The sequence below is a fragment of the Mustelus asterias genome, chromosome 7, assembly GCF_964213995.1.
Source record: "Mustelus asterias chromosome 7, sMusAst1.hap1.1, whole genome shotgun sequence".
Lineage (NCBI taxonomy): Eukaryota > Metazoa > Chordata > Chondrichthyes > Carcharhiniformes > Triakidae > Mustelus > Mustelus asterias.
In genome coordinates, this window is record NC_135807.1 from 75486127 (window position 1) to 75508018 (window position 21892).

At 42.2% G+C, this 21892-nt stretch overlaps 1 protein-coding gene and 1 non-coding gene across 2 annotated transcripts in view; one reads left to right on the top strand and one right to left on the bottom strand.

Annotated features, from left to right (window-relative positions):
• Window positions 1–359: 359 nt before the first annotated feature.
• Window positions 360–21892, top strand: part of prex2 (phosphatidylinositol-3,4,5-trisphosphate-dependent Rac exchange factor 2) — a 416168-nt gene continuing 394635 nt past the window's right edge. Inside the window, exon 1 of the mRNA XM_078217095.1 lies at window positions 360–695. Within this exon, the coding sequence (XP_078073221.1) occupies window positions 555–695 (141 nt within the window). The 5' untranslated portion in view covers window positions 360–554. The remainder of the gene's footprint in view (window positions 696–21892) is intronic.
• Window positions 6093–6165, bottom strand: trnak-cuu (transfer RNA lysine (anticodon CUU)). Its single transcript has one exon. It is a non-coding gene; the product is annotated as a tRNA-Lys (tRNA).

Below are 21892 nucleotides of genomic sequence, written 5' to 3' on the forward strand. Positions count from 1 at the left end.
ATAAACCTGTTGGACTTTAACCTGGTGTTGTTAAACTTCTTACTATGTCTCTAAGAACCAGGACCGGGAACAAATTTTATGAAAACATTGTCCACATTCCAAATATGCTATGAAATGGAACTGTATTCTGAATATGTGTCGCACGTTACGGTTTCCAAAATTGTTTTCCTTTTCCTCTTTCCTGATTCCACCAGGATCGGATTGGAAGTGTTTGATGAATGTGTAAATTTAACAGTGCCTTTCCCACAGTTTGTTCCATGTGGCTTCCCCTTGAGCAGTGAGCGCCGACCCGATTCCTGTGCACTCCCGATTCGCCTGTTTCCTTGATTTATTCCAGTCGCCCAGCTTACGGAAAACAGCCCTACCGCCATTCCTCCTCTTAAACATCAAACTGAAAGTTGCTGAGGAAAACAATGTTTACTGTCCCTCAAATTGACGGATTGATCCCTCTCAAGTGACGAGAAAAACACTTTTTAGAAGGGAAACGACGTGGTGGTACTTCGGTGCGAGCTGCTGATAATAGAGTACATTTAAAAAAGTATTGGTTTAGTAAAATGACCGAAGAAAAGTCGGAGGGTAAAGGAGAAATTAGCGGTAAAGATTTGGAGAAGCAGCTTCGTCTTCGAGTTTGTGTTTTGACTGAAATCCTGAAGACCGAGAGGGATTATGTAGACACACTGGAGTTCCTCGTCTCCGTAAGTATACTTATATATTTACTTTTTAAACCGCCTCTTAAGTTGAACACGTTTCATGGACCTGTTTCAGGTACAGCTGTACTGGTGTGTATTTTTGTCAAGTTAGGAGTAGCATAAAGGTCTTCAATGACTCCCTGCGTGAAATTTGACCTAAGTGAAATGATAGTTTGTTAGAATGTGATGCTAATGCATCTAGTTGGACGACTATAATCAGGTCATTTAATATCAGTTGGCGAAATTGTTGGAGGAGTAAATTCTATCACGTGTTGAATTTTGCATTAATGCTAAGTGTAACAATGAAATATATCCACCTTCCGATCATTTCTGAAGACCGTCCACACATTTCAAGTATTGCAGCAGAAGTTCTGGAGTAGTTATAAGTCCAAACACGTTGATCATCGTTCAGCAATACTTGTTAATGACAATTTATACCGAGGACAGATCGTGGTACAAACTTCTTTTTTGAGCGTCAGTTAAATTAAGTGCTCGATCTCGTCTAGATTTTCTTACTGTGTTTAAACTAGGTTTTGTGACCGTTTCAATGCTGCTACAATTGCATTTCTGATTGCTGTGCATGGCTGGCGTGGAGTGCAGCTTTCTCCCATGTGATTGAAAGCCCGAATATAACTTTATAATTAACAGTAGCAGCTTGCAGTTCTCCATTATGACAATATAGTCTGCAGAATAAACACAGTTCAGGTGTCTTTTAAGAAAAAGCGGAGATATTAATTGTGTTTTTAATCAATCGAAACTGTGCAGATGGTGAGAAACTTTGCGCAGTACAATGATCAGCCCTGCGGGAAACGCTGGGAAAAGGCGATTTGGCTTTTCTGTGATTAGAGAGGAAATGACGCGAATCCAGGGAATTTGGTGTCTATTTATATAAACTTTATTTCCTGATTTAAGGGCGCCCCGTGGGATCGGGAAGGAGACCAGACAATAGGCTGTGAAATGGTTGGTATCCTGAAGGAAAAAATGCAACAAAACAAAGGAGCGATTATTTTGGAAGCTTTTAACTGCTTTGTACATTTCAAAGATAACAATGGTCAGTTGAATTGCACAGCAGTTTCGAAACCCACGTGTAAAGTGGGGGGAAAGAACCGATTCCCAACCAAAATGTTCAATGAATAGGAAGATGTAATTTAGACGTTCCATGTACGTCGTTAAAATTGCAGTGTTAAACTAGCCCATTCATAAAATTAAGACTTGAAAACTGATGTGGGTGGGCAGTGTGAAGGCAGGTACTTGCATATCGTGCGGCAGCTAAACATGATGTTAGATCCATATCAATTCAATCAGAAATAGTAAAAACAGAAAATGTTGGAAATGTTCTGCGGGTCAGCAACATCTGAGGCGGAAGGATAGATGTTTCGGATTTATGACCGTGGGCAAATTGGTTCATTCTCTCACTAAATGATGTAAGGCCTGGGGATTTCAAGTATTTTATGTTTTTAATTTCCGATTTCCAGCATGTGCAGCATTTTGCTTTTCCAATTGGAAACAGGATTTGATTTATTTATGACTGAGTACTTAGGCAACATTGGTTAGGCAATCAGGTAATTAGGTTTTGTTTTAGAAATGTCAGATATAACATTTTAACAAGTTACCATGGTACTTGATTCCTGTTGGTTTTCCATGACACAGTTTTACCACCACCAAGATTATAACAGAAAATACCCATGTAAAATTCTCACTGTAATTAGACCCACTGACTAGTGAGGGCACCATAGTACCTAAGCTTTGTATCACCAGCTTTTAAGTTGAGGTGGCAGAGAAATATTTCATGCATCTTTACATCTTTGCTTCTCAATATGCTTTCTTCCTTAAATATAATAGGGGGGGGGGGGGTTTGTTTATCCCCCCCCACTGGCCGCCGCCGCCATGTAAGGACCACCCAGGAATTGTCCAGGAAGTTCAAACTTCTGATGTGCAAGTACTCTGCACCTGGAACCATCTGACACTCTGGACTTAAATTGGACTTGGGATGTTTCTAACTCTCTTCACAGAATAATTAGGAAAAGTTTGAAGGATTCTAACTCCTGGGTAACTATGGAATTGACCTCTCAAAATATATATGACTGTATAATGAGTAAGTTTTATGTTTGCACTTCCTCTACTGCTGGTACAAAGTTGCAGCAGTGTGTCCTCTCTGCAAAATCCACCACAGAAACTCACCAAATTTCCTTTGACAGCACCTTCCAAATCTATGTCCTCGAAGAACAAGTGCAGCAGATGCATGGGAACACCACCCAACTGCAAGCTTCCCCCTCCAAAGCGCACACCATCCTGATTTGGAACAATATTTTCTTTACTTCACTGGATCGAAATCCCCCTTTCTAACTGGGTGTACCGTAAGACTGTAGCGGTTCAAGAGGTTTTCTCTCAAAAACCTTCTCGAGGGTAATTAGGAACACAAAGAACAGTACAGCACAGGAAACAGGCTCTTCGGCCCTCCAAGCCTGTGTAGCTCCTTGGTCCAACTAGACCATTCGTTTGTATCCCTCCATTCCCAGACTGCTCATGTGACTATCCAGGTAAGTCTTAAATGATGCCAGCGTGTCTGCCTCCACCACCCTACTTGGCAGCGCATTCCAGGCCCCCACCACTCTCTGTGTAAAAAAATGTCCGTCTGATATCTGAGTTATACCTCGCCCCCCTCACCTTGAGCCTGTGACCCCTCGTGATCGTCATCTCCGACCTGGGAAAAAGCTTCCCACTGTTCACCCTATCTGTACCTTTCATAATTTTGTACACCTCTATTAGGTCTCCCCTCATTCTCTGTCTTTCCAGGGAGAACAACCCCAGTTTACCCAATCTCTCCTCATAGCTAAGACCCTCCATACAAGGCAACATCCTGGTACACCTTCTCTGCACTCTCTCTAAAGCCTCCACGTCCTTCTGGTAGTGCGGCGACCAGAACTGGACGCAGTACTCCAAATGTGGCCTAACCAGCGTTCTATACAGCTGCAACATCAGACTCCAGCTTTTATACTCTATACCCCCGTCCTATAAAGGCAAGCATACCATATGCCTTCTTCACCACCTTCTCCACCTGTGTTGCCACCTTCAAGGATTTGTGGACTTGCACACCTAGGTCCCTCTGTGTTTCTATACTCTTGATGGCTCTGCCATTTATTGTATAACTCCCTCCTACATTAGTTCTTCCAAAATGCGTCACTTTGCATTTATCTGGATTAAATTCCATCTGCCATTTCTCCGCCCAATTTTCCAGCCTATCTATATCCTGCTGTATTGTCCGACAATGTTCATCGCTATCCGCAAGTCCAGCCATCTTCGTGTCATCCGCAAACTTGCTGATTACACCAGTTACACCTTCTTCCAAATCATTTATAAATATCACAAATAGCAGAGGTCCCAGTACAGAGCCCTGCGGAACACCACTGGTCACAGACCTCCAGCCGGAAAAAGACCCTTCGACTGTTACCCTCTTGTCTCCTGTGGCCAAGCCAGTTTTCTACCCATCTAGCCACCTCTCCTTGTATCCCATGAGCCTTAACCTTCTTAACCAACCTGCCATGAGGGACTTTGTCAAATGCCTTACTGAAATCCATATAGACGACATCCACGGCCCTTCCTTCGTCAACCGTTTTTGTCACTTCCTCAAAAAACTCCACCAAATTTGTAAGGCACGACCTCCCTCTTACAAAACCATGCTGTCTGTCACTAATGAGATTATTCCGTTCTAAATGCACATACATCCTGTCTCTAAGAATCCTCGCCAACAACTTCCCTACCACGGACGTCAAGCTCACCGGCCTATAATTACCCGGGTTATCTCTGCTACCCTTCTTAAATAACGGTACCACATTCGCTATCCTCCAATCCTCAGGGACCTCACCTGTGTCCAATGAAGAGACAAAGATTTCCGTCAGAGGCCCAGCAATTTCATCTCTTGTCTCCCTAAGCAGTCTAGGATAGATGCCATCAAGCCCTGGGGGTTTGTCAGTTTTAATGTTACCTAAAAAACCTAACACTTCCTCCCTTGTAATGGAGATTCTCTCTAACGGGTCAACACCTCCCAAGGAAGGTGGGAAGATACTGAAATTTCTCAATAGAGATGGAGCACTTGAAAAAGTGTGAGCTGATAAGAGAGTCAGCATCGATTTGTGACAGTTGCAACAGGCCTGGTTGATCAATAATTGAACTTTTGGGCTGGTTCCGAGCATAGATGAGTGTCTATATTATTGTCCATATGGACTTCCTGAAGGTATTTGTAAAGGTTTTGTATGAGATATTAACAAGAAAAATGAAAGCACATAGAATTGGACGAAACCTTGAGACATGCACCGGTCATTGGTTATAGGGGACACAAAGTGGTATAGAGAACGTCACTGTTTAGATTAAACAAGTGATGTCCACCTAGTATCTGTACTAGCACTTCTGTTTTTCACATGTATTAATGACTGGGATGAAGGAATATAGAGTTATACGTTTCTGCAAACAATATTACATTAGAATGTGAGATTAAGAAGGAAGCTACAAATGGACATACTCTGTGAAGGAATGTAAGTAGACTGAGTGGGAAAATCTATAGCAGAGAGAGTTCATTGTGGAGAAGTATAAGATAATTTACTTTAGAAGGACTAATCAGAACTTTTTCTGAATGCTGAGGGACTAGAATCTGTGGAGAAAAAATAGATTTAGATGTCCATGTATACAAACCATTCAAGGTTAGTGCATAGCTGCAAAAAAATGGCCATGAAGGTTAATGGAATGTTGGCTTTTATCTCAAAGGGGTTGAAATGCAAAAGTGAAGGAGGTAATTTTCAGTTATTAAAGCATTGGTCAGACCCACATGGAAGACTAGGGCCACATTTTCCATTAGGAGATGGGAAATGGGACAGATTAAATACTGGGTCACGAACCCATCTCCATGGGAAATTAGAGTGATTTTCCCTGGGTTAGGGAAAGGAGGTAAAAAGGAGGGTCTGCCATCCAATTAGCTGTGGGAACCGAGTTGGGCCGCAATGCTTGTGTGTAAGACATCTTCCTATGTATTATCATACATTAACTCCCATCACTATTCCCCTTCCTGTCACCTTCAATTGCCCAAAGTACTGCTCTAAGTGAGGCAGCAATAGCTCACCATCCAATTCCATGCAATTAACTTTCATGACGTTTTCTTCTCTCCTGACTTGTCTCTGACTTAGAAACATAGAAATTAGGAGTAGTTCATTTAGCCCTTCGTGCCTGCTGCACATTCATTTTGATCATGGCTGATCATCAAATTCAATATCCTGATTCCCTCTTTCCCCCCCTGCATATCCCTTGATCCGTTTAGTCCCAAGAGCTATATCTAATTTCTTTTTGAAATCAGACGTTTTGGCCTCAACTACATTCTGTGATAGTGAATTCCACACATTCATGAAACAGTTTCACCCAACATGTGGCTTGAACCCACGACCCTGAGATTAAGAGTCACATGCTTTACCAACTGAGCTAGCCAGGCACACGCTTGCTGCACATTTGCTCTCAATGTGTCTGAAACCTGAAAACTCCAAAACATCTGAATGTCGGACTTGTATTCATCCCTAAGTAGTTTAATTAACCTGTTTAGTCAGCACAAATTGGTTCTGAGGCCTGCCCTGTCCCTGGCTGACTGAAAGCTGTTGCTGGCAGCAACAGAGTTGAAATTTCTGGCTGCGTGATATTTTGGCAATTTTTTCCCATGCCTATTTGCATTTTGGCCCAATCTGGAACAGGAATCTCAGGAAAAATTTAGTGACCTTGGGAGGAATACAATGCCAGAATGATCCCATGTTAAAATATGGGGATAGTTGCAAAAGTTTGGTTTGCATTTCCTTGAATTCAGATGGTTAAGGGGGAAATAATTCTGTGTTTCACACGGGAAGATACAGATAAACTGTAGCATCTGGTGAGGGATTCCAGAATAAAACAATATAATCTATGGGAATGAAATCAGAAAGTATCCTGTCATACAAGTAGTAAAGGAAACCTGGAACACTCTCCCACAAAATGCGATGTCAATTGAAATTTTCAAGTCTGGATTGATTAATGGATCTTTGTTAGGTAAAGATATTGATTTTTGTATCAAAAAGGATAAACAGAGTGAAGGAACAGCTCAGCTGTAACTTGATTGAATGGTGGAACATGCTTCAAGGACTCGAATGGCATAATCTGTTCCAGTGTTCTAATATCTGGACTGTTTGCGTGGAACAATGGTCATTGAACTAACGTGACTAGTGATACTATCAAACCTGACATTAAGTAACAAACAAGTGTTAAGCAACTCATATTTAATGTATAGTTTAGTATGAGTGACCCTAATTAAGGTGAAGCTTAAGGTTAGGTTTTTGATAGCAATGTGCATTGTAACAGAAATATTCAGAGAGCAGGTTTTGATAGGATGAAATGTGAGCTAAGGGAACTGACTGGACAGCACTGTTAAAGAAAAAAAGTAAGAAGTTTAACAACACCAGGTTAAAGTCCAACAGGTTTATTTGGTAGCAAAAGCCACAAGCTTTCGGAGCCTTAAGCTCCTTCTTCAGGTGAGTGGGAATTCTGTTCACAAACAGGGCATATAAAGACACAAACTCAATTTATAATTGTAAAAATCATTATTCTGTAAATTGAGTTTGTGTCTTTATATGCCCTGTTTGTGAACAGAATTCCCACTCACCTGAAGAAGGAGCTTAAGGCTCCGAAAGCTTGTGGCTTTTGCTACCAAATAAACCTGTTGGACTTTAACCTGGTGTTGTTAAACTTCTTACTGTGTTTACCCCAGTCCAACGCCAGCATCTACAGATAAAGAAAAAAAGGCCAGGTGAAAAGCTTTTGAAGTACTGTCTCAAACTACAAGTAGCACAATGGCCAAAATCAATTACAAGGTCAAAGAGGGGAGCTAAAATTAAAAAAAAAGAGGTTGGCTGTTAGAGTGGCAGGAATATTCTTCCTTGCTCATTGAGGAGACCATCATGAGTCACTCTCACTGAATTTCAGGGCTGGGTGGACATCAGAGTAAATGATAAAATAAATATAACACCTGAGGAAATCAAAGGAAGATAAGCCATTGGGCCTTGATGGCAAGCAAAATCAATACTATGGACTACCAGTGGAAAGCGCTGTCCATGGAGGCAATAGAGAATAGAGCTATTTAAAAGAGTGAGTGATGGACAGGTGTTATTATTTGAGACTGGTCAGATGAACTGTAAAGTCAATTATGAGTGCTATATTTTTCCATGTTCTTGGAATTCCCTATGGAAAAAATGTATTGCATTTAGGCACTTTTGATGTTTATGTTGCAAACATGGTCCAGTGGTTCAGGAATGTAGCTTTTCAAAAGAACAGAACTCATTACCAGGAAACCATCCTGTAGAGTCTGTGGAGGCAGGCTGTCATTTTTCACTGAGCAATGGCAATGCCTGCAAAACCTGAACCCAGTTCTCATGGTGGAGTTTCCCTACATGCTATCTTTCAAGGAAAGAGTGATTGATGGCTCTGTGCTTGTGCAGAGAAATATATTCAGGAGCTTCCTGCCAGTTCTGCAGTTCTTATTTTATCAATATAAAAGTGAATACTTGAAGGTTCTGAGGGAGTGAACTCAAACTCAGTAAATTTTGTGTGTTATGGTTGCTGGTCCCCATTCAATATTATCAAGAGTGAATCATGGTGTCTTTTATTTTGTGAACTGTGAAGCTGTAACTTAATTGGTATAATTTAATGAAATTTCCTTTGCTGATTGATTTTGTACAAGTGTGTAATTTATGTTTTTAATAAATCTGATTCCTCAGTTATAGCCATAATAAGAGTGCCTATTTTCTCACTATCTGAAGATCAGGTGAACATTATCACATTTCCAAAAACCTGGGCAATGCTTCATTACTAGGTGTCATGTGTATGAGTTTGGTTCATAAGGAGTGAAGACTCTTTTATGATCATGTTGTTTGGTACTGAGCATAAGAGAAATAGCTGGAGCGATTCTGAAAATAATATCTCGTTTGTGCATGTTCTCCTGACAATTCAAATTCCATCTTCTATTGCACTGGGGTTGATTGTATTCCTATACACAAACTGCTCAATACACCATTTAACCACTTATGAACCTCCTAGAATTGATGGAGCAGCGGGATGTAGAAAGCCAGGTTTGGATGGTCACAGTTTCAGGCACTGAGAAGGACTGGTGACAAATGTGTCTTGGGCATCAGCAGCAACAGAATTGTACACAACCAGTCTGTAGTGCAGAAGGAGGCCATTTGGCCTATCAAGTCTGCACCAGCTCTCCGAAAGAACATTTTACCCGAGGAGGGACACTCATGTGGCTCACTCAGTAGCCTAGATTACCCATCACTGCTCCACACATCTTACCTAGCTTTGTATTGTCAGCAAACCTAGATACAGTTGCTCTAGACCTCTTCATCTAAGTAATTAAATAGTTGAGACCCCAGTACAGATTCATAGTTACAGCTTGCCAACTTGAAAATACCCTGTTTATCCTTGCTGTTAATTTTTGTTCGTTAGCCAATTCTCCAATCATGCTAATACACCCCAAATCCATGAGCTCTTATCTTGCATTTTCACCTTTTGTATGGCATCTAATCAAATGAGTTTTGGTATTCTACATATAATGACTTCCCTTCATTTGCCCAACAGTTATATCCTCAAAATCCTATTTGTTAAACACAATTTCCCTTTATAATCCTCAGAATCAACCTCAGCCAGTTCTTCCCTATGTAATTACTGTTCAAATTAAGCTGCTTGTTTTGGACTGAAGTATTTTGCTTTCAAACTCAATATGGAATTCTGTTGTAATTTGATCATTTTTTTTCCCAGCGCACCTATTACTATCAACCCTGCCCCATTGCACAATGTTAGATTTAAAATAGATTTTCTGCTAGTTGGTTGCATGATCTAGGAAGCTGTCGTGGAAACATACTAGAAACTCCTCTACCATACTGTGTTTGCCTTTTTGATTTGTCCACATTTATATCAACATTGACGTCCCAATTGTCTTTGCTACAAGCAGACAAACCTTTGATGAAAGCTGTTTTCACTACAGTTAGTGTTGTAATTGCATTGTGATATATTGACAATTAGACATTGCATCATGGCTTCTACTATCAGCTGTTGAAATGTGGATTTGGTGGAGGATGCTCAGAATTCACTGGATTGACAAAAGGACAGATGAGTGGATTAAATCAGAAGTAGAAGTTCAGGAATGAAATGGGTTACAAATTACAGTTAAAGAGAGAACTATGACCAAGGATGGACATTATAAATTAAGACTCAGTAGCCTTGCCCTGGCAACAATTGAAAGTGAAAACAGAAGAGGAAGAAGAAAAGTCGGATGGATAGATAATCAGATATGGACTGAGGGAGACTTGAAGGAATCCAGAGAAGAAGCAAGATGATGTCAGTGGCCCTATTAAGGTGATGGTGAAAACAAATGAACAAATAGAATTATTCCTCTACTGATTTTAAATTGATTGTACGCATATTCATAAGCATGGCACATGCATTGCAAAAACCACAGCTATCATGTCAAAGCTCGGTAAGAAAGTGTGGAACAGCAGCAGCTGAGAACACCAAACAGTAAGTCTACCAAGTCTGCATCCTTGGCACACTCCTGTACAGTAGTGAGACCTGGACAACATATGTAAGGCTGGAGAACATGTTGAACAGTTTCCAGCTTCGCTGTCTCTGGCGTATCCTTGGCATCACAAAGCCGGAGAAGGTCACCATCTCTGGCGGTCTGCAGTGTGCGAATTGTGCTAATTGGATCAGCATAGACTCATTGCTAAATCATTGATGTCAGTGCTGGCTTGATCGTGTTCATTAGATGGATGATAGCTATGTGGCTAAAACTTTCTGTATGGTGGACTGGCCACTGGGTCACAACTTGCTGGGCATTCATACATTCGCTAAGGCTATGGTGGAATGCATCAAACAATCAATTTGTTCTTTTTATTGCAATCTGTGATAGGAATAGGATTACCAATAATATTTTCCCCTGGGTTGCTAAATTTCTTGCGTGGAATAGCAATCTTATATAATCAGAATATAACAGCACGCTGAGATATTACCTTTCGGTCAGGACTGCATTGTGACACTGTCATTGTCTATATGTGTGCTGTGCCCAAAGGTAGGTCCTTGGCTTATTGTCTGCTGATGCTTCACCCTGAACCATTTCCTTGAGGGCTTTTTGTCAGTGGATGGTTTACCATTGCCTTCCACTCTCTGGGACAGGACGAGGTTGCAGTTCCCAACACTCTACCTCAGCTGGAATGGGAATTCAATCTTTGCTGTTGGTTTTATTCCAAACCATACGCTAGCCAACTGAACTAACCAGCCCCCAGATTATGGCACGACTGAACTGGAAATGTAAGATGTTTTTAAGTACTGTTGGTGAATTGAAGTTTCAGAATGATGATGCTCAACAACTGAGGAAATGCTTCTTGATGTAGTTAAAAATATCAGTGGAAACCATCTCAACATTAAGGAGCCACGAGTAGTGAGAATGAATTTTAACCTCGTCACGGGATTTTTCAGTGTATTTTGCAATAGTGTGTTGTAAACCACATTTTAAAAATTACTTACTTGGCAGGGGTGAAATCATGATCAAGCACATGATGAGGCTGGCCATTGTATTTGGGGTGTGCTGACGCATGCGATGGTGGTTTGCCCAGGCTAGGATAGAGTAAAGGATCAGGATAGTTAATAAGGTTAAACCAAGGCTTTACCTGATGCAATTTTTCAAAGGCATCTTGGCTTTTGGGCTAACATGAAGCATCAGATCAAGCCCGGGATGGGGTGCAATGCATCATCTTGTCAGCTTGGATCTTGGATCTTGTTTGTCCTTCACGTGGGAACCATAAATTGGATTTGATTTGAATTAGGTTTTTTGGTTGGAATAAAAGTACCAAGAAAAAATTAAATTACATTACACCGTACCCAGCCCTCCCATTCTTTTTCCTCCAGTCAGTCTCTCCACCTCCCTCCAAGTCGCTTCCTGGCTTATCTCTGGCATCTTGGCTGTCATTGTTGCATTTGACCTTGTTTCAAGTAATCTCTGCCCTCTGACCCTGCTTAACTTGAAGACCATATTTGGGTCTTGACTTGTTATCTGTAGCTGTGTGTATTGTCATGGGAAGTCATATAAATATATGTTTTGAATAAACTGCCATGAATAATTGTTTACAAAGCTGTAATAGTTGGAATTTTAATGATAATCAGACAGAATGTGAAACTTATTTTTGTCTGTCAAGTAGGTTAGGTATTTGAATTTGTGTTTATTTTCAGCTTAAATATTGAAAAATAAAATATATGTCTCAATGGTGTTTGCACATTTATGTAAGCATCTGGTCACACCATGTTTCTGCCTCCTGCTTTGGATGAGCTACAGGCTCAAACAGTGTTGTCTGTGTCAAGTTAGCTGTTTTGGAGCTTTCCACGACCAGTTCATTTATCTGTGGCATTTGAGCTCATTAATAATTGGCACTTTAATGAGATTCCTCGAGAAGCCAAGTTGCATTAAAGCCTTTTGTCTGAACAAGAAATATTTTTTTTTGTTTTCTTTTCTCTAGGTTCTTTCGTTGGTTTTACATATTTAAATTGTTATTTTAAATTTGATTTATGCACCACTTTGCTGAATAAACATCAGTGATACAAGAAGTATGTTGACATAGTTGCAGGCTCACATTGTTAAATTACAAATGCTCCTCTGATGAAACTTGTAAGCAAATTAATATTTTAAGGGAAACTGGCGCAATTCAGTCATTGATCGTGAGTGATAATACGATTTATGTTCTGAATAGTTTGATGAAAGAAAAAATATTAACAGCTGTACTCATAGGATTTATGAACTTATTCCCTTGTGCAAAGTTAAATTATAAAGTGACTTAGTAAACAGAGTTGTTGGTGTGGAAATTGTTTCTAGTTTACCCAGGGAAGGGGTAGATTTTATACAGTCTTAATGATTTGGCTCCTTTGAAGTTCTTAGGCATTTGAGATGAAAGAAACAGATTTTGTAGGAGGAACATTCTGGGCTGCTCCCTGAGTCCAACCTCCTATGGTTAGACCAGTTGAGGTGGAAAAATGACCAGCCCAAGACCAAGAAAAGTTAGTATCAGAAATGCAGGAATGTCCATGAAGAATCAAGCTCTGCTCAGGAAAAAGTGACCAGTGTAGAGGACAATTTTCATGCATGGAAGATTAATTTGGTGGATAAAATGGGAACTGCTGCTAATGCTTGACTGTCAGTCACATGAAGTAGAACACTTGAATGAAGACTTAAAAGGTCTAAATTATAAACCTGTGGCATTTTGAAGCTCATTAATGATTGGTACTTTAATGAAATTCCAATACAAGCCAAGCTATGTTTAAAGCCTTATGCCTGAATGAGAAAGAATTTTGAAGCTTCTTTTGTTTTTCTCTAGGCTCTCACACTGGTTTAGATATTTTAATATTTATTCCACATTTGATTTATGCAGCAGTTTGATGAGTAAACCTCGCTGATGCAAGGGATATGTTGGTATAGTTGCAAGCTCATATTGTTATAATCCAGTTCGGAAACTACAAGGTATTTTATGAAGTCAGCCTTGACCATAAATTTTGCACTTTGAATTTGGCTAGGGTAAGCATGAGATGTTTCACCTCGGGTATGATTCAAATAACCCACCAGGGAGCTTTTATCAAACAAAATCTATTTAAGAATACAGTTAACACATGGAAAATTAGCAATAGCTTTTACCAATTACAAACCAGAAAAAAATCACCCATGATATTGTATAAACCGTAACAACTAAGTGCACTTTCCAATACAACAAATCTTCTTATAAACTTACACCTGCCACAGGTTTAGCACAGAAAATAAGAATGCTTACGTGATTTTGGAACTTAGTCCTTTGGTTGATGAATTGAAACTCTGACTTCCCAGTCTTGTCATGTCCAGCAGACCTCGAAGTAGAGATAAAACCACTGCTGGCTCTAGCTCTTAGCCAGCAAACCACTGCAAGAGACAGAGGCAATCTAGTTACTAGCTAACAAACCACCGACAGCAGAATTTTCACTCCAGAGAGGGAGGCAAGAAAACCTGCTTCCAGTCTGCTGCCCAAACCACTTATAACTAAAACAACAGCCAAGCTGAAAGTAAAATAATTCTTGTCACCTGACTTGTCAATCATTCTTTCCCCTAACAATTTAAAAAGGTCGTAAACTTGTAAAGCTCCAGGACATCACATTAGGCCCAGATTAAAAATAAACAAAACCCCATTTAAACCATTTGAGAAGCAATAAAAGGACATCTAATCAGACAGATTGGGAATGATGAGAAAAAAAGGTGCTTGTAACGGCAGTGAACATGATTAAAAATAAATACATTTTAAATCAGCAATGGTTGTCATGGAGCTCAGATTGATTTTTGACATAATTTGATTTGATTTATTATTGTCACATAGAAACATAGAAAAACTACAGCACAAACAGGCCCTTCGGCCCACAAGTTGTGCCGAACACATCCCTACCTTCTCGACCTACCTATAACCCTCAATCCTATTAAGCTTCATGTACTCATCCAGGAGTCTCTTAAAAGACCCTATTGAGTTCGCCTCCACCACCACTGACAGCAGCCGATTCCACTCGCCCACCACCCTCTGTGTGAAAAACTTACCCCTAACATCTCCCCTGTACCTACCCCCCAGGACCTTAAACCTGTATCCTCTCGTAGCAGACATTTCCACCCTGGGAAAAAGCCTCCGAGAGTCCACCCGATCTATGCCTCTCAACATCTTATACACCTCTATTAGGTCTCCTCTCATCCTTCGTCTCTCCAAGGAGAAAAGACTGAGCTCCCTCAGCCTATCCTCATAAGGCATGCCACTCAATCCAGGCAACATCCTTGTAAATCTCCCCTGCACCCTTTCAATCTTTTCCACATCCTTCCTATAGTGAGGCGACCAGAACTGAGCACAGTACTCCAAGTGGGGTCTGACGAGGGTCTTATATAGCTGCATCGTTATCCCCGGACTCCGAAACTCAATCCCTCAATTGATAAAGGCCAGCACACCATACGCCTTCTTAACCACCTCCTCCACCTGCGGGGCCGATTTTAGAGTCCTATGGACCCGGACCCCAAGGTCCTTCTGATCCTCTACAGTACTAAGAGTCTTTCCCTTTATATTGTACTCCTTCATCCCATTTGACCTACCAAAATGGACCACGACGCATTTATCTGGGTTGAAGTCCATCTGCCACTTGTCCGCCCAGTCTTGTATCCTATCTATGTCCCTCTGTAACTTCTGACATCCCTCCAGACTATCCACAACCCCACCAACCTTCGTGTTGTCGGCAAACTTACCAACCCATCCCTCCGCTTCCTCATCCAGGTCATTTATGAAAATGACAAACAGCAAGGGTCCCAGAACAGATCCCTGGGGCACACCACTGGTGACCGACCTCCATTTAGAAAAAGACTCATCTATACCCACTCTCTGCCTCCTTTGGGCAAGCCAATTCTGGATCCACCGGGCAGCAGCCCCTTGGATCCCATGCCCTCTCACTTTTTCCAGAAGCCTTGCAAAGGGGACCTTAGCGAACGCCTTGCTAAAATCCATATAAACCACATCTACCGCCTTCCCTTCGTCAATGTGTTTAGTCACATTTTCGAAGAACTCCACCAGGCTCGTAAGGCACGATCTGCCCTTGACAAAGCCATGCTGAGTATTCTTGAGCATACTAAACCTCTCTAAATGTTCATATATCCTGTCCCTCAGGATCTTCTCCATCAGCTTACCAACCACTGAGGTTAGACTCACCAGTCGGTAATTACCTTGGCTATCCCTATTCCCCTTCTTGAAAATAGGAACCACATCCGCAATCCTCCAATCCTCCAGCACCTCTCCCGTCTCCATCAACGACGCAAAGATCATCGCCAGAGGCTCTGCAATCTCTTCCCTCACCTCCCACAGTAACCTGGGGTACATCCCAACCGGACCCGGCAACTTATCTATCTTGATGCCATTCAAAGATTCCAGCACAACCTCTTTCTTAAAGTCCACATGTATTAGTATCCAGTGAAAAATATTGTTTCTTGTGCGCTATACAGACAAAGCATACCATACATAGAGAAGGAAAGGAGAGAGTGCAGAATGTAGTTTTACAGTCATAGCTAGGGTATAGAGAAAGATCAACTTAATACGAGGTAGGTCAATTCAAAGGTCTGATGGCAGCAGGTAAGAAGCTGTTCTTGAGTTGGTTGGTACGTGACCAACCAACTCAAGACTTTTGTATCTTTTTCCCAACGGAAGAAGGGGGAAGAGAGTATGTCCAGGGTGCTTAAGGTCCTTGGTATGCTGGCTGCCTTTCTGAGGCAACAGGAAGTGTAGACAGAGTCAATGGATGGGAGGCTGGGTTACATGATGGACTGGCCTTCATTCCTGACCCTTTGTAGTTTTTTGCGGTCTTGGACAGAGCAGGAGCCATACCAAGCTGTGATACAACCAGAAATAATGCTTTCTATGCTGCATCTGCAAAAGTTGGTGAGAGCGGAAGTGGACATGTCAAATTTCCTTAGTCTCCTAAGAAAGGTAGTTGGTGGGCTTTCTTAACTAGAGGGACAGCATGGAGGGACCAGGACAGGTTGTTGATGATCTGGACACCTAGAAACTTGAAGCCCTCGACCATTTCCACGTTGTCTCTCTTGATGTAGTGAGGGGCATGTCTTCCACTACGCTTCCTGAAGTCGATGACTATCTCCTCTTGTTTTGTTGACATTTCCTGTACTCCAACTCATTGTTTGAGATCCGACCCACTACGGTGGTGTCATCAGCAAACTTGAAAATTGAGTTGGAGGGGAATTTGTCCACATCTGTGAGGCCCCTATAAATCCTGGGGGCAATTCTCCCAGCCAGTGCAGCGGGCCAGGAGACTTGAGCAGAGGCCGTGTCGCGGGCTTCCCGCTGGCGGCATGGCCTCCGCGCATCATTGGCCACCAGATTTCCGGCGGCGTCAGCTCCATGTCAGAAATTGGCACGGAGCTGATTAAATTATAGTAATGGCCATTTCAATATAATTTGCATATAATTAGTGGGCCTGGGACTGATGTCTCCAGGCCTGCGAGCCTCTTTACCCACCTCCACCCACCAGGCACGTTTCACTCCAGCAGGGTTTACAACAGCTCCCTACTGGCGGGGAGCTGGCGGCCCGACCTTGCTAAACTGAAGGGGGGCCATGGAGGCCCCACCAGAAGATCAGTGGTAAGGGGGTGTGTCCACTGGGCATTGTCAGCTTGGCAGTGCCAAGTCTGGAGGGGGAGTCTGGGGAGTGAGATCGATGTGAGTGCAGGGGTCCTGCTGCCACTCTGCTCAGGGGTGGGAGGGGTAGATTGGTACTGTGGGCTGGAGGGAGGATGGAGGTGGGCCGGGGGCAGGGGTGGGCCCAGACATGTCAGGAAGGACAGCGATCGGGGGTGGGGGGGCAGTTGCATGGCCAGTGTTGCGGGGCTGGCCAGCGATCGGGAGGCTGACAGTGCCGGGGCTACTGTGCACAGTGGCCCACTCAGTGCTATGCTGCTGGCCTCTTCAGCAGGATGTGGAGATACCGGCGTTGGACTGGGGTAAACACAGTAAGAAGTCTAACAACACCAGGTTAAAGTCCAACAGGTTTATTTGGTAGCAAAAGCCACAAGCTTTCGGAGCCTTAAGCTCCTTCTTCAGGTGAGTGGGAATTCTGTTCACAAACAGGGCATATAAAGACACAAACTCAATTTACAGAATAATGGTTGGAATGCGAATACTTACAGCTAATCAAGTCTTAAAGGTACAAACAATGTGAGTGGAGAGAGCATTAAGACAGGGTAAAGAGATGTGCATTATCTCGAGACAGGACAGCGAGTGAGACTCTGCAAGTCCAGGCAAGCTGTGGGGATTACAGATAGTGTGATATGAACCCAATATCCCGGTTGAGGCCGTCCTCATGTGTGCGGAACGTGGCTATCAGTTTCTGCTCAGTGACTCTGCGCCGTCGTGTGTCGTGAAGGCCGCCTTGGAGAACGCTTACCCGAATATCAGAGGCCGAATGCCCGTGACCGCTGAAGTGCTCCCCAACAGGAAGAGAACAGTCTTGCCTGGTGATTGTCGAACCGTGTTCATTCATCCGTTGTCGCAGCGTCTGCATGGTCTCCCCAATGTACCATGCCTCGGGACATCCTTTCCTGCAGCGTATCAGGTAGACAACGTTGGCCGAGTTGCAAGAGTATGTACCGTGTACCTGGTGGATGGTGTTCTCACGTGAGATGATGGCATCTGTGTCGATGATCCGGCATGTCTTGCAGAGGTTGCTGTGGCAGGGTTGTGTGGTGTCGTGGTCACTGTTCTCCTGAAGGCTGGGTAGTTTGCTGCGGACAATGGTCTGTTTGAGGTTGTGTGGTTGTTTGAAGGCAAGAAGTGGGGGTGTGGGGATGGCCTTGGCGAGATGTTCGTCTTCATCAATGACATGTTGAAGGCTCCGGAGGAGATGCCGTAGCTTCTCCGCTCCGGGGAAGTACTGGACAACGAAGGGTACTCTGTCCACCGTGTCCCGTGTTTGTCTTCTGAGGAGGTCGGTGCGGTTTTTCGCTGTGGCGCGTCGGAACTGTGGATCGATGAGTCGAGCGCCATATCCTGTTCTAATGAGGGCATCTTTCAGCGCCTGTAGGTGTCTGTTGCGATCCTCCTCATCCGAGCAGATCCTGTGTATACGGAGGGCTTGTCCGTAGGGGATGTCTTCTTTAACGTGTTTAGGGTGAAAGCTGGAGAAGTGGAGCATCGTGAGGTTATCCGTGGGCTTGCGGAACAGTGAGGTGCTGAGGTGACCGTCCTTAATGGAGATGGTGTGTCCAAGAATGTAACCGATCCCGGAGAGTAGTCCATGGTGAGTCTGATGGTGGGATGGAACTAGTTGATGTCATCATATAGTTGTTTCAGTGATTGTTCATCATGAGTCCAAAGGAAGAAAATGTCATCGATGTATCTAGTGTATAGCATCGGTTGAAGGTCCTGTGCGGTGAAGAAATCTTGTTCGAACCTGTGCATGAAGATGTTGGCATATTGAGGTGTGAATTTGGTCCCCATGGCTGTTCCGTGTGTCTGGAAGAAGAACTGGTTGTTGAAGGTGAAGACATTGTGGTCCAGGATGAAGCGGATGAGTTGTAAAATTGCATCTGGAAACTGGCAGTTGTCGGCGCTGAGGACTGAGGCCGTTGCAGTAATGCCATCATCGTGGGGGATGCTGGTGTAGAGTGCCGAGACATCCATTGTGACGAGGAGTGCTCCTGGTTCAACTGCTCCATGTGTGCCGAGTTTTTGTGAGAAGTCCGTAGTGTCGCGACAAAAGCTGGGGGCTCTTTGTACAATGGGTTTCAGGCTGCCCTCGACATAGCTGGAGAGGTTCTCGCACAGGGTCCCATTGCCTGATATGATGGGACGGCCGGGTGTGTTTGCCTTGTATATCTTCGGGAGGCAGTAGAGATCTCCAACGCGGGGAGTACTTGATTAACTGTAAGTATTCGCATTCCAACCATTATTCTGTAAATTGAGTTTGTGTCTTTATATGCCCTGTTTGTGAACTGAATTCCCACTCGCCTGAAAAAGGAGCTTAGGGCTCCGAAAGCTTGTGGCTTTTGCTACCAAATAAACCTGTTGGACTTTAACCTGGTGTTGTTAAACTTCTTACTCTCTTCAGCAGGAACAGGCCCTGCCCACTGATTTCTAACGGGATTCATGCTAGGGCATTCTGTGATGCACAGGGTGTGGGAGATTCATTTTGAAAATCCCGCTGAATAAACCAGCAGGATTTACTCCAGTTTTTATTCAAATTTGACACTTAGAATTTTTTGGGGAGAATCCCACAGCTTGTCTTTTTTGTTTATGGGCATCGCCTAATAGACTGCTCTCTAAGGCCTGATTACTTCTGCAAGAAAGCCTGTAAAAAGACAGATGTTTGTCTTTTGTAGAAAGTGCAATTCTAATCAGGATTGGCTTGTATGAAGAATCAGGATGGTACATTAACCATAAATAATCAGGTTCTTATTACAATCATAATCAGAGTTCTATTACTTTAAGATTCAGAATAGGGCTACATTAATCAGGATACTGTTACATTAATAATCCGGATACTGTTACATCAATAATCAGGATCCTATTATACAAATAATCAGTGTCCTATCACATTAATCAGGATTCTATTAGATTAATAATTAGGATATAATTGCATGATTCTTCTTGCTTTAATAATCAGCTTCCCAGTGCTTCAATAATCAGGAAATTATTGCATCAGTAATCAGGATGCTGACGATCATTATTATTTCAATTTAATGATCAGAGTCCTATTGCATCAATAGATGCTCTTTAGGAGAATCGGTGCAGACTTGATGGGCCGAATGGCCTCCTCCTACATTATGGGTTATATGGAAATACATTAATAATCTGTACTTTTTTTTTACTAACCAATAATCTATTGCATCAATGATGTGGATCCTATTATTAATCAGTGTCGTCTGATATTAGTTACCAGGTTCTTAGTCCATTTATCATGAATGTAATCGGAGCCTCATGATTAGTTTTATTACTTTTATCATTCAGGATGCGATTACACGTTACACAACTGCTCTTGCATCTGAAGTGTCCCCCTAGCTCAACCTTCTGTCCTGCTCAACAACTCTTGTATCTCCAAAAATTATTCACTCAGGGTTCACATGAAGTCTTGCGTTGCCACTTTTGAAATAGCTTAGAAATATTTTATACTAATAACAATATAATTTTTTGAAAACAATATTGTGACTGTCTTTATACCTCCCAATCTCTTGCTCTGAAAAAAAATCACATTTCCAATTTATATATTTTTAATGTAAAGTTGATTTACTTCCATAATATTTGGCATTGAAATAATAATTGTTGAACTAGAAATTGGGCTACCTGACCCCAAAATAACCTGGTGTTGTGAGACTTCTTACTGTCCCAAAATAACGGACAGGATGTGTGCGCACTCTTTTGTGCTGAGCTTCATATTAGGTTAGGACAGATGAGGTGTACTTTACTCATGCCTTAGGTAGAGATTAGAAGTTTGCATATTCAATTAAGGGGTCTAACACCTGGCTGAGTTCCCATCTCCAAGATTGGTTTGCCCTCAGGCAGCCAGTGCACTTGTGTGTGATGTTCAGGGTTATCGGCACTATGCAATGCCTGCAACAAAGAAGTGAAGTATTTTAACTAGTGTGGAATCAGCACTGGCCCTGATCCTCAATTATTGACATTCTTAGCCTCCTTCCGAACCCTGACTGTTGTCCTACTCCTGGTCCAGTGATTCCAGGCGTTTGATTGGACCCACAGCCCTGAATGCTTGGTCTGATTCACATACCTGTTTTAATTGGTTTTCTTGCCTCTTCCTCACTTTTATCATGCTGGTTCTAGGACAATGAGGTCTGAGATTCAATATCTGACCTGATCAGTCCGGCGCACATGAGCACCTAAAGATGGTCCTTTCAAATTTCTAACCTATAAGATCTTCTTCAATAAAGAATTTAGCTACAATCTATTTTGAGTAGCTTCTTCACCTTGTGACTGAAAAACCTTATTAGAAAGCACTTGGAGAATGTGATTCGAGGTTTCTGAGTTTCTATGGAAGAATAGGTCAACTGGTCACCCTTATTTTTCTGAATTCTTTGAAGAAAATGTGTGTATGTGAATTATGTAATCTAATGAGAATAAAAATGTCCCATATAATGTATCACTTCTCGGCTTCAAAAAATGATTTATGTAGTATTATGCACATCACAAAATTGCAGTAATATTTCAGGTTTATGATCAACATTTACTGTAACCTGTTTGCTTTTAGCTTGATACTGAGCTCTCCTGATACTAGTATATTACTAAATTCTATCAACCACAAGGAATTTGAAAGGAAGAGATTACTACAGTGCCTCTTTCTGAAAAAAATCCAAAAGTCCTCCAGCTAGAATTATCTTTATGATTTAATTCTTGTATTTTTCTCTACCAGTGCTACATACATTTCTGCTATTGATAGCAGAAATGTAAGATCACGACGTAATTAAGAATGAGGGTCACTGCACAGTAAATCTTAACTCATTTGTCTCGAACAGATGCTGCTGTAGTGAGTGTGGACAAAGAAATTCAAGTGCAGAACTTCCTTTGAACCCAGAAACTCCAAGGGGGTAGAAATGATCAAGA